Below are 12,390 nucleotides of genomic sequence, written 5' to 3' on the forward strand. Positions count from 1 at the left end.
GAGCTGCCTTCAATTTAGATGCATTTCCAAAGTGAGTGCTGGTCCTGCTCCTTTCCAGGCCTCACTCATGGAACATTACTGCATTCTCCACATGACTTGTATCCTCTGGGATCAGACAGGCAACAATAGTAGGAGGAATAACTAGCTCTTAGCTCCATTGCAGATTGGTGGGGACTTGGGTTTCCTGCCTTGTGCTCTGTTGAGCCATTTGGTGGCATTCTGCATCTTGTCACACTAGTGTGAAAGGCTACACAAGTTGCATAGAAACCAGGAATCAAGCCTTTAGAAACATACAATTCCTCTGGTCCCATAGAAGTTCCCTTGGCTTGCAACAGGAGTTCTGTAGAACAGCATATTCCCAAGGCAAAAGGAATTTTAACACATCAGGACTGTAGCCAGTAAGCAGCTGACCATATGAATTGGCACATCTATGATTGATGAGCTCATTTTACAGGCTAATACAGCTGTGCCTGGCCTAAGTTTTGCATTTTTATTTTAAAAGTTAAAAGGCAGAATACATTCCTGTTGCAATTAGCTTATGTGCTCACAAAAAGTTCAATTAATACTGATTACAACAGGTTCAATTCTGGGCCTGCCCTAGAACTCTGCGTCAGCACATATACCCTTAGACTATCATATAACCAGTAACAAAATGATCATATGGCAAAAGATGTAATGGCATTTTAGGAGAAATATTTGGCACTATGATTTTGCCTGTTCAACTTGATAGACTGTGTAGCTTCTAGTATCTCAGTGAGGCCCAGTTAAAGTATAGAATTGAAAAATCCAGACTATTACTGACCCCATCAAAACTACTGGGAAGCTATTAAGGGATAGATTCAAAAAGGATGTAATTTGAGGCAACTCAGTCCAAAACTGGTCCTGAAAGCCCTCTCATTCTGGCATTTCATGGTGAAGGTGCCTAAACTCCATTAAAAATACTTTTTTTTTTGGAAAATTTCCTAGGCATCTAGCTTCACTTCTGCACCATGGTAAAACAGCCCCAGCCTTGGTGAGGCTGGGGAGCTTCATGCCTAACTCCAATCAGGATTCAGAACCTAGGCATTTCTTGCCCAAGTCCTTCAGTGGCTCCATCTACTAGGCATGCCCAGCATACCTGCAAAATGCAGAGCCTCAGAATCCTCCTAAAACAAAATAGTGCACTTGATTTTTTTTTATTAAAGCAAAGCAGCAGTGCACTGTTTATAATGCCTAGAGCTTAGCATGTTTTACAACTGGAATGATCATGTTCAAATTCTTCAGCTTGGTATTTCCATGTCATGAGATGTCCACAACTACCAGACACTTGATTAGTTGGGGTGCTGAAGCTGGACTACCAGACAGAAAGCAATTCATAATTAATTGGGCTAGAGGCCTTGCTGTTAGAGCAGTCACCCAAGCTGGGGAAGTGCTAGGTTATGACCTCTGCTTCCAGGGCCATTTCTGCTGCCTCTGGAGCAGGGACCAGAACCTAGAGCTCCTCTCACTCAGGTAAGTGAACCAACCACTGGCTATACAGTCCGATCCCTCTTGGGACATTTTCATTGATTCAGCAGATCTTGAAGCTATATGACTGTGCAGCAAAGAATTCAACATGAGGGATGGCTAGTATTCTCACCCACAACAGCAGAAAGCTGGGTGGCTCAAGGACTCTTGGGAGATTAGATGCAAGCTTGAACCCCGCTCACACTGAAGAGTGAATTGAATCTAGCTATCCCACTTCCTAGGCAATACATGTAGCCAATGGATAAATGGTTCCCAAACTTCACCAGCTGTCCTTAATTGAACTGCTAATTGAAAAGGGGGTGTGGTACCAGTCTGATCCAGGCACCTTTTAGGATGGCCTGAGGACCAAAGTTTAAGAACAAGTACATTACACTGTTAAAAAATGGTGGGCACTAGGTCTTCCTTCAGCCATATTTAAAGAGAAAAAAAGTGAGCTCTGCCCAATTCTTTCAAAGAACAAGCTAAGCACCTAGGAGATGGTTCCAGGCTGTGGACTGCAAATGGAAACAGGCACTTTCTAGCAGTCTTGAGTGAAGTATCTAACTCTCAGCGCGGGGCTGGATTTTAGACATACCTTTATCCGCTGTGTTTCCTACTGACTAGCTCTAGACAGATTCCTGCGCAGTGTACTTGGGGCTTCAGAGTCCAGCTGAGGGAGCTCTCTTTCTACACTGTGCACAAGATCAAGGTGCTTCACTCAAGATTTTGAATTCCACTTTGGGCACCAAGCACTTAAGTAAGGCATGGCAGCATGTAACTTTTAGGTGCTTAAGTTCTTTGCTGGTTCCAGCCGTTAGGTTCTTTGGGTGCCTGTAGACATCCTGGCTGTTCCAACACGTTGTAATTGCAGCGTGTCGGAGCCAACTCGATTAATCGAGTCTGCTGGAGCATAGTCATTACTGTGTTCCTGTCAGCCCCGCATCTCGCGTATCCATATCCCTGCAGTTCAAAATGGCGAACTGACCTTTAGTTCAAGTGTCCCCACCGCCATTCTGAAGTGTGGGGATGCTGATATACGAGATGCTGTGGTGCTTTATTCAGAGCGGTTCTAATGAAAGTGCCTCCCCCACCCTCAAAGCACGTGTAAAAATGCCCTTTGTGCCTGACTTTTTACCACATGTAAAATGGGTACAAAATACTTTGGGAGTTCAGCTGCAAGGCTTTTTAATTAAGCAAAGAAAGATCTTTGATAAACTTACGACAAGTGCTATAGATAAGAGAAGCATTATAAAAAAAACCTGCTCTCTGTTTAAATACTTCAGTCAAATGTGACGGGGCAGACACATATAAAGACTACTGTAGCTCTTAGAGTTTTCTTTTTTATTAAAGAGCAAAAAGAAAATTTTGCTTAAGTTTCATACATAAAAAAGGAACAATAAAATTTGCTTGTCAAGTCCTTCCATTGAAGAAAATGGAGAATAAGTCTTTTTTTTAGATAATATTTATTAAAAAAATAAAATTAATTGACAAAGATACCGCACTATGTTGCATGCTGATATTTGCCTCCACCCACTTACAGGACCCTACCAAAATATACTGTTCTTAAGCAACAAAATGCTTTCCTCAGTAATATGTTAGCAAACGAACTATATCAATCTGGACTCAAAGTCTCTACCACTATTTCAGCTGTGCAAGCTAGTGGGATATCTCTGTTTTACAAGCTCAGCTTTTTAGTAAAGAACTTTCAAATGGACACTAAACAAGTATTTCACTAAGAGATGATGAAATATTAAAATTATAAAGCAAATTGTATTGCAGCTTGTAAATATACTACATTAGAAATTTCAGTTGCTGGGTATTCATTCACCATAGATAGTTTATTCTGTATTCAAGGTAATTACAAAGACAAAGCATTACTCCCTGCATGCTTTCCTGGGAACTGAACCAGTAGAGTTGACTACATGTATATTTGACTGGAGTGTACTTGGAATTCACCCTCTCATAGGCAGAGACTAGTTAAGGAGTGATACCAGTAACAAAGAAAAGTTATACAACATTGATTATTATAAATTAATTTGTTCTCATCTGCTCCTTTTGCCTTAGTCTCCTAAATATGTTCATATTCTCTCTCAAAGAAAACAACTGTTTCTTATTTCTCATCCTGGTGACAGCACGGTCACTAATGGTGATTAGAATGTGTAGAAGAGGCCTTGATTCTGAATACATAGATGTGCAGATGGGAAGCGATCTGATTGCACACGCTGACACAGTATCGGAGCAAATCAAAGAGGGAAAATATCTGCCAAGGGAAAATGACGTGTCAGATCTATACAGTACACAAACGCACCACATTTCCTCTATCCTCCAGGATTATACAGAATATCTAGATGCATCAAGAGTCCTGCCAAGTCTCCCTCTCCTACTTAAAACTTTATTTTTGTTTTCCTCTACAAAATGTTTATTCTTATAAGTTTCTAAAAATACCAGACTTATGCCAGCCTTGTGCCTGGAATTAAATCTACTTTTCCCGAATGGAATGAAGTAGTAGTAACTGAATAAAGATTTTGTAAAATGTCCCATTAGTTCTGGATAGCAGCTATTTAAAGAGCAGAATTGTGATCTGATTTTGGGACATTTACACAATGCTGTTTTAAAATAAGCTTGAGTGTTGCATTGTAATGGAAACTGTCAATTTTCAGCAGTGCAATTTATGTACACGATACCTTTTTCATATGCTGAGCTCTTAGTTAAAATACACATTTTAAGTGACTTTACTGTGATTCCCAAATAGAGGGAAGGGCATACCTACGTACTGCACCTGCACTGTGTTCTTTTGGAAGTGTATCCAGAAAGTGGCAGACTGATTTTAACTTAATTTGATTAGTTTTCAATGCTCTGATCAGGAAGGACAGTGCTGTTTAAGCTTACTTCTGTAAGCACGGCCTGGGATCAACTGTGCTCTTAGCATGCAAGATTTTCAGGACTTCCACCTGTTACCTAAAGTTTGAGTGTAATAGCAGTGGACCCCAGCATGTAAAATTCACTCCCTTGCAACAAATCTCTTAGCATATTTTTCTTCTATGTGTTTTAAACTTAGAATATAGCATATTCAATGTAGCTCTAAAACCCTGCTTAAAACCAGTACAGAAGGCATAACACCAACCAAACCACATTTAAACTAAGGTAGCACAAGTCCCATTTTAAACTGGTTTGAGCAAGAATATGTGCAGCCAACCTTTTTCTATTCAAGTGATCTGTGTCCAACTGATGCAAACAATATGCATGAAAGAGCACACATGCTTTAATTAGTCACTGAGCAACAGAAAATATGGCAATATACTTACCAGGGCAACCCAAAGTACAATATACTCATCAATAAAGCTGTTAAAATACTGGTCCAGGAACAAAAGTGCTGGACCTATGAATGCTGTGTCATGCAGATGCATTTCACTTTTGGTCATATGTGCAACCTATAAAAAGAAGAAAGCAGTGTTAAAGAAAAACAACCTGACTCAGTGTTTTCAATGAATTAACACCAATACAACAATAAGCTATGTAAAGTTCTCAAGGAGAGTATGCACTGGTGGTAGTGAAAACCATTTCAGTCTCGTAGGGGACAAAGAAACTATCGTGAAACACTTTAGTGCACAAAAGTGTAAGGTTAATTAAGGCAGAGTAATTGGGGAAGGTAAATGTTTGCAAAATGGTAAAGATAGTCTGTGGCTGTGCTAATGTAAGACAAAAAAAAATCAATGACTCTTAGAAACTTACCACCAATTTATTAGTTATTTTAGCAGATACAAAACCAAACATAAGTATATACAGGCAGGGATGCTTTTCAAAGAGCTGCACAGCAGATTTCTTGTAGATCATTGCAGCTAATGCGATCACTGATCCAATATGAAGGAAGGGTGAAAGGACACTTGTTCCCTACAGGGAGACAGAGAGTAAAGGAGTAGTTTAACAGAAACTGCATACCGCATAAAAATAAATGCATGTGTGTGAGTGGAAGTAGCAACGCATAGTACATAAAACTGTTCCTGTTTGAACTCACTTGCTGGCAGAAATTAAATGCGATTATGGTGTCATTTGAAAATGTGGTTGGTGCCTTCAACGTACAGGCACTGGAGGCTGTATGCTGCATGATGGAACCACATGCTGTTTCACCCACAAAAAACCAGAAGCCAAGACAAGCACATAGCGGAGGGGAAAATTAAAAACCACTTCAGACTGCAAAACCTGCAGCAGCCTTTATTTTCTCACGCTTGTCTATATGGCAGGAGATTATTCTGTTCTTAAATTGACAGGAGACCCACACTGGTGTTTAGTTTTTGCTTTATGAGAAAATACTCCAAAGCAAAACTAATTTCTATTATGTAATTTGTTTAACTCCCAACTGGCACAGGAACAAATGCAGCACACCCTTAAGAGGTTCACAGAAAAGTACCACCATAAAAATGCATTAAAAAAAGCAGCCTGTCAAGAAGTGCCTGATGCTGATCTCTTCTGGAACACCAGCATGTTCATATTCTTGTCAGAAGATTAAAACCCCAAAGGTGTGTCAGCACACCAATCAGTTTTATTTTGGTTACAACAAAGGAGATTAGTTTGGGAAATTCATGGATTTCTGACACTAAGACATTCTGGATGGCAGTAACATATATACAAACCACAGGTGGTTGCACTTATTATGCAAGCATCCTTTTCAAGTACACACTCAGTTCCAAAGTTCAATATTTTAGATTTGATAAGACTCATCCTTTGTTTCCAATCCAGGCTAACATTTCACAAAGAAAAGACATTAAGCTAAATAACATGAAAGCCTGTCAGTTTTTCAATAAACAGACATGAGAACTATAGCACACTTCAAAAAAACCACACCAACACATTCATAAAAACACAATAAAGCACTCACTGCTATAGTTGATCCATTTTTACCAACGCCACCTGTGAAGATCACACCAAAGTAGTTTGTACAGGAGAATATGGTTCCTGCTACAGTACAAAGAGCTGGGATTATTTTCGTCTGAATATTCACAACTGGAATCTTAAAAGTAGAGAGAAAAGAGGTTAAAAGGTGTACTACTAATTTAAAGCTTTGCTTACATATATAAACTGAAACAATCCACTTTTCCAAATCCCCACATGGTCTCCCTCTCCCTCATAAATTAGTAAGCATTGGTTAAAATTTTAAGGTTTGGGAAGAACATATTTTTCCACATGCCCCATTAGCAAAATTCCTTGATTGATTGATTATAATCACTTGAGAGCTGTCACACGGGGAGGGACAAAAAGAACATGTGGCTTCTAACTTTGGAAAGCTGAAAACTTACCTAGCAGCCTCTCAAACCAGTGTCTAGTAGAAAAGAAAATCTTGGGTGATCCTTCCTGAGCCAGGGAGTTAAACTGGCCAGAGGGTGAGAACGCTCACAAGCCTAATCCCATGTGCAGAGAGAAAACATAGTGCCAGCGCAGCTTACAAGAGGAAGACCCATACAAACTGGACCCCACCACAGAGGACAGACCAGCAATAATGAAACAGGACACAGTAGTAAGTCTCAAAGGTTACCTGTAAAAATAAGACAGGAGGGGAGACTTGAGATGTTCGTGAGACATAGCTGTAGGATAGTTGGGGGGGAGGAAAACTAGCATTTCTCCTTCCCATTGTAATAACATACTACTTTAAGCAGAGAAGTCATGATGGAAGGAGGGATGAGGCTAAGGAAAGCTCAATACAGTGTGGATGGAATTACATTACTGGAGCAAGTGTTGAGAGGAAAAACAGCTGGCATCTGCCAAACTCCCCCACCCGCTTGCTGGCATCAGAGAGGATGGAGCTGAAACAGCAATAGGCTTTGTGAACATTGTAAAAAGGACCTGTAATTCACCACTAATTTGGAAAACAATGCACAGCAACAACAGTAGAAGACACAGATGCGTAAAACTACCGAGATTAAAAAATGCTTGATTTACCATGAAGCCCAGTGTCTGGAAATGATTTATGGTCCCCATGTGGCTGACAAAAATATTGTCACAAGCCCTCTACAGTTTCCTTCGGGGACAAATGAAGGTCTTTAGCCATGCCCCTGAAGAGCTCTCCAGACATACTTAGAATTCATCAGTAGAAGGGACAGGTTGAGGCACAGTGTCAGAGAAAAACAAAAACTCCCTTGGTTCCTTACAGGGAGACAACAGGACAAGCCAGAGAGCGAGATGAAAGCTGGAAAGAAGTATCCTGTGTAGGTGGGAACTCAGTCGATGGCTGTAGCTCCTCCGGTACAGTCATGCTGGCCCTAGAAAGGAAGACAAGTCCTGAGGCTAGGGTTGGAAGGCACCAGGAGGGTACTGGCTCCCACTCTCCAGAGAAGGACAACTTCTTCGAAGTGAGAAGACAAGCACCTTAAGAAGTAAAATAAGAATAGGATTTTACCTCACTTTTAGTGAGAGTAAGGACATGAGGAAGCCACGTTGAAGTGTGATGCCAAAGGACCCTGCAGAGAAAGACTGGACAGTGCTTCCCGAGGACATGTGGGTGACTAATTGGCAGTACCAATGCCAAAGGTGCTGGATGATACAGGCATGTACAAGGTGTAGGACTTGAACCGTGGTGCTGAGCTGCTTAGAGAATGAACAGCACTGACTTTGAAGATGACTTCTTGTGTCTTTTATAATGCTGGGTCTCTTACAGGGTGATCATCCTGGCTTCAGCAGACTATGGATTTAGGGAATCAGCATGCTGTTCTGTGAACCTTCTCACCAGACTCATTTGGGATAGCATCCGTTAGAGCTAAGGAATGAGGCAGAGGCAGACAGGCCTGAGATTTTATGATTTCCCTGTAGATCCTAAAATACCTGGAGATCTCAAAATTAGAATGAGCTGTACTGCCTTCAGAGATCTGATTTCACCTTTTACCAGCATGGAGGGTGAGGTCATGGCTGTGAGAGGTCTGGGAGGACAGCAATTTGTCTTTAGCCCTTGTCCTAAGAGCTTCCACAGTATCAGACTAGAACAATGCAATGGTGCCAAGTAGCACAGCACCCGAGAAAGATGCCCTGAAGAGGTGGTACCACATGGAGACCCTCACACACGGGTCGGACATGGAACCCAACGACTTGTCTACCGGGAACATGAAGATTTTCAACTTTTGTTTCTTCTTTGATTTACAAATGCCATGTTTGTCAGGAACATGCCTTTCTCCTAGTCAAGGGGGGCAACAGGAATACAAATCTGAAACAGGAATCAACCCCTTGCAAGAGATGCAATTTTGAAGCCTGGTTACTTAAGGATAAGCATTTCATTGGAAAAGAGGCCAAGGAAAAATGTGGATGTCTCATAAAATTCTTCATCAAAAGAAGAAAGGGTCAGGGGAAAGAAAGGTAAACAAGAGGATTCAAAATGGCAGAACCTCATGGAGCAAAATAAAAAGACCCTTAAATATGGGGAGGGGAGAGAAGAAAGTATCCCAAAGCACCTCTTCTCTTCCAAGAAAGAGAACAACAAAAGCAACCCTCTCTTTCAAGAGGGAGAAAAGATAAAACAAAGGGAACAGAAAGGCATAGAAAAAATAGCATGAAACAGGTAAGTAGGCAAAGTGCAGGCTGCAAAAGGAATCCAACAACAAAACTGCCAGAGCCAGGTGGTTGAGAGGGATGGAGGGCAGGACATGCATTCCACCCCTTTGCCCCGTAAATGCAGAGAGAGGGGAAGGGTTCAAGGAGCAGGGCTGGATTACACAAGGCAGCACTGCCAAAGTAAAAATAATCTCGAGCTGGAGCCAGGGGCTGAGCCCACCTCCATGTGAGAATGTTATGCGGACAACTACTTGGAAGGAAAAGGGATCTTACTCTATGTTGTCATGATCTCATACTCCATGAATCTGGAGATGCAAGGAAAGAGGGAGAACATTAAAGAGGCAGCTGGGATCTCTGAGAAATAGTTCTGTCCAAAAGAGATCAATCACACCTTTTAGGTGGCATTTACTTTATGGCCTTCATCGGCCACTTAGTGGAATTTGCCTATAAACTCTGAATGCAGATATACCCTGACAAAGCCTTGGTTGAGACAGGCTCCTATTCTGGATCTTTTGTTTGTAGCATCATTGATGTCAATGTCCACTTATTAATTCACTGTATTTTTTCACTAAACAGCTTTAATTTTGTCATCAAACTAAACTGACTTTTAGCAGCCCACCTTAGGCAATGAATTCAGACATCATAAATTAAGCACGGACAGGCCAATTCAATAGTTGGACATAAAATATTTTGGGAAATGATACTTTAGAAGATAATGGTAGAAAATCATGATATAGCACACATATCTCTGAGTGGATATTGCAGCAGTGCTCCAGGAGGTTACCAGCTGGTGCTGATACAAAACTGAGTTGCTGAAATCCTTAGAACTTCAATCCAGCAAATTGATCCAGATGGACAGAACCGTAAATGTATGGTAACCTTCATTAAAGTCAACTGGGATCTGTATGAATACCTTGGTCCAACCATGAAGACCAGCATGCAGGACTGGAGTTGCAATCATTAAAGAAAATCTTAAACTAACTTCCACAAGAGTTAACCCCTTCCCCTCCCCCCCACACTTTGTAATGATCAGCCATTACATTCTCCCCTCCAAATATTTCTTCTCCTCCAAATCTAATTGACCTAAATTGTTTCACACTGCTGCTATAAGAGTTTACCCAAGCACAGCTGGTTTTCATGGCTGGACAGGTCATTCCTAAAGGTAAACTTAAATTTGAAAACGGTTTTGGTATCTTTCTGCTTGGTGGTAGAGCATGCAGAAGAATACCTGGTTTTAATATAACAAACCCAGAATGCACTATCATTGCCATTTGTCAGATATCAAAGTCATTCAAGCTCTTCAAGACCACATCTTCATTTGGGATGAAAACATGACATCTTTTCCTCACAAATGAAGACTGGTGGTATTGTAAATGCACTGCTTTTCCAGATGTAAACCAGACGATACAAAGACAAGAAGTGGAATAGTCAAAATATAAATTAAATGATATACAACATGAACAAAATTACCATAGATTGCCAAAAAGGTGGTCCTCCGATCACTGCCAGTAAATGCATGATTATTATGAAGATTTGCACTTCAGTCACATCAATTCTGATTAGGTACAAAAAGCCAAAAAAGCAGAATTACTCGAAGCAATTCTAGTCAATTATTTGCAAGCTAAGCAGCTCTCTCTATCATGCACAATATACAGATTTTAAAAGACTAGGAAATAAATTGAAATGGCACCAATACTTTAGTAAGCAAAAATATTTAGGTTTTTTAAAGTAAAAGATGCACACAACACTAATTTTGGGATTAATTTTAGAGAGCAATAAAAATACATCTTATATAAATGAATGGTTGGAACTCGTATGCTTATTTCAAATCAAAATATTTTAATTAATTTATTAAATATGAAGGTCTAACCTTGCCACCAAAAAATGACTTTAGTATGCTGAAGGAAAATGTTTTTGCCCTGTCATACTCCTTCCTCTGCCCTCTTCCAAAATTGTATTATTTGGAAAATACTAACCTTGCAGCTAATGTACATAAGCAACATAAACCCAAAGAAATTTTGTGCAAACGTAAAATGAAGAAATGGACTATATTACAGAAGGCTCCAAAAAGAACAGAAAACTATTTCTGTTTTCAGTATACCCAGTGTCATCCGATGCAGGAAAGAAAGTATTATAGAAAAGGCTGCAGTGAAGAAAGTTGATAATTTATTTTAAAGATCCTGAGTCTTAGTGCTAGCAAGGTAGAAAAACACAGTGCCACAGAAATCAATATCAGAGACTAGGATTACAGAAAGAGTAAAAGATTTAGAAAGCATACTGGGACTTTACGGTATACAATATGAATTTGAATATATTGTCTCATAAGAGAATAATTTATGTCTACGCAAATCCTTATAAATACTTGCAATATATGTTGTGGGCATACTCCACTGGTGTCAGTTATATTTGCATCAGTCAAGAACAGACTTCGTATTTACGAGGTTGCTTAAAATATGAAATCTGTACATGTGGGCTTGAACCCATTTCATTTTAGACAACTATGTGCCACTCCTCCATGCTCTCTAGAATCTCTGCCTGGGTCTGCTGAGGATCACCTAATTCAGTGGGGGGCCAATCTTTTTGGCAGGTGTGCTGCAAGGTAAGTCCCAGCCTAGGGGTGGGCCATAATTTCGACTGGAGGGCCACTTTACAAGTTTTGGTGAGCTGTTGAGGGCTGCACACAAAATTAATGGTGAGGATATAATTTTAAACACGTTTTAACAATGATTGTTGACATTTTAACAAAAATAACATGATAAAAACCAAATATCTATTATAAAATATTTTATTTAAAAAATATTTTTGTTCCGATTTATGTTTTTTGAGTAGTTATATAGAGGTGATTGCATAATAGCTCAAAATACAGTCTCTCCCAAGGGAACCAAAACCAGCCAGCAGGACACTAGGCCAGGGAAGACCCTTGTCACTACCTAGCAACCCCCCAAATCACAACGGAGCTCCTGTCTCAGCCTGCACCCTGACACCTCCCCCAAGAACTGCCTGTACCTCAAACCTGTCTGCCACCTACCCTGTCCCATCCACACTTGCCCCCATAAAGCCTTCAGAAGTGCAGCAACCCCCTCCAGCCTGCCTCAGTTCCCCACCAGGGCCACAGAGGCTTTACCCTCTCATAGCCTGGGAGTCAGTTGATGGCTAGATGATATTCAGAAAGTTGCTTTTAGAAACTGGCTAGTGGAAAGAATAGATATTGTATTAAAACAATGGTCAAGGGGGAGCACCAAGGGTTAATAGGTTTCTAAAGTTTGTTTATGGCAAAGATTAATGTTTTAGCATTTTAGCACCTAAGAGTACATCCCCATGAAAGGGAACATGCGCATCCCTGGAGAAAAATAGCAGCAGCACATATTTGTG

General features: G+C 40.4%; 1 protein-coding gene across 2 annotated transcripts in view; it reads right to left on the minus strand.

Annotated features, from left to right (window-relative positions):
• Positions 1-2,809: 2,809 nt before the first annotated feature.
• Positions 2,810-12,390, minus strand: part of CEPT1 (choline/ethanolamine phosphotransferase 1) — a 52,839-nt gene continuing 43,258 nt past the window's right edge. The window contains exons 5-9 of one of the 2 annotated variants that reach the window (XM_019546364.1): positions 10,489-10,573; positions 6,362-6,493; positions 5,218-5,376; positions 4,791-4,916; positions 2,810-3,745 (exon numbers count right to left, since the gene is read on the minus strand). In XM_019546364.1, coding sequence (XP_019401909.1) covers positions 3,626-3,745; positions 4,791-4,916; positions 5,218-5,376; positions 6,362-6,493; positions 10,489-10,573 — 622 coding nt within the window. In that variant the 3' untranslated portion in view covers positions 2,810-3,625. The remainder of the gene's footprint in view (positions 3,746-4,790; positions 4,917-5,217; positions 5,377-6,361; positions 6,494-10,488; positions 10,574-12,390) is intronic. The other variant, XM_019546365.1, reaches the window with a different exon arrangement.

This window comes from Crocodylus porosus, unplaced genomic scaffold (genome assembly GCF_001723895.1).
Source record: "Crocodylus porosus isolate Cpor-Errol unplaced genomic scaffold, CroPor_comp1, whole genome shotgun sequence".
Classification (NCBI taxonomy): Eukaryota; Metazoa; Chordata; order Crocodylia; family Crocodylidae; genus Crocodylus; species Crocodylus porosus.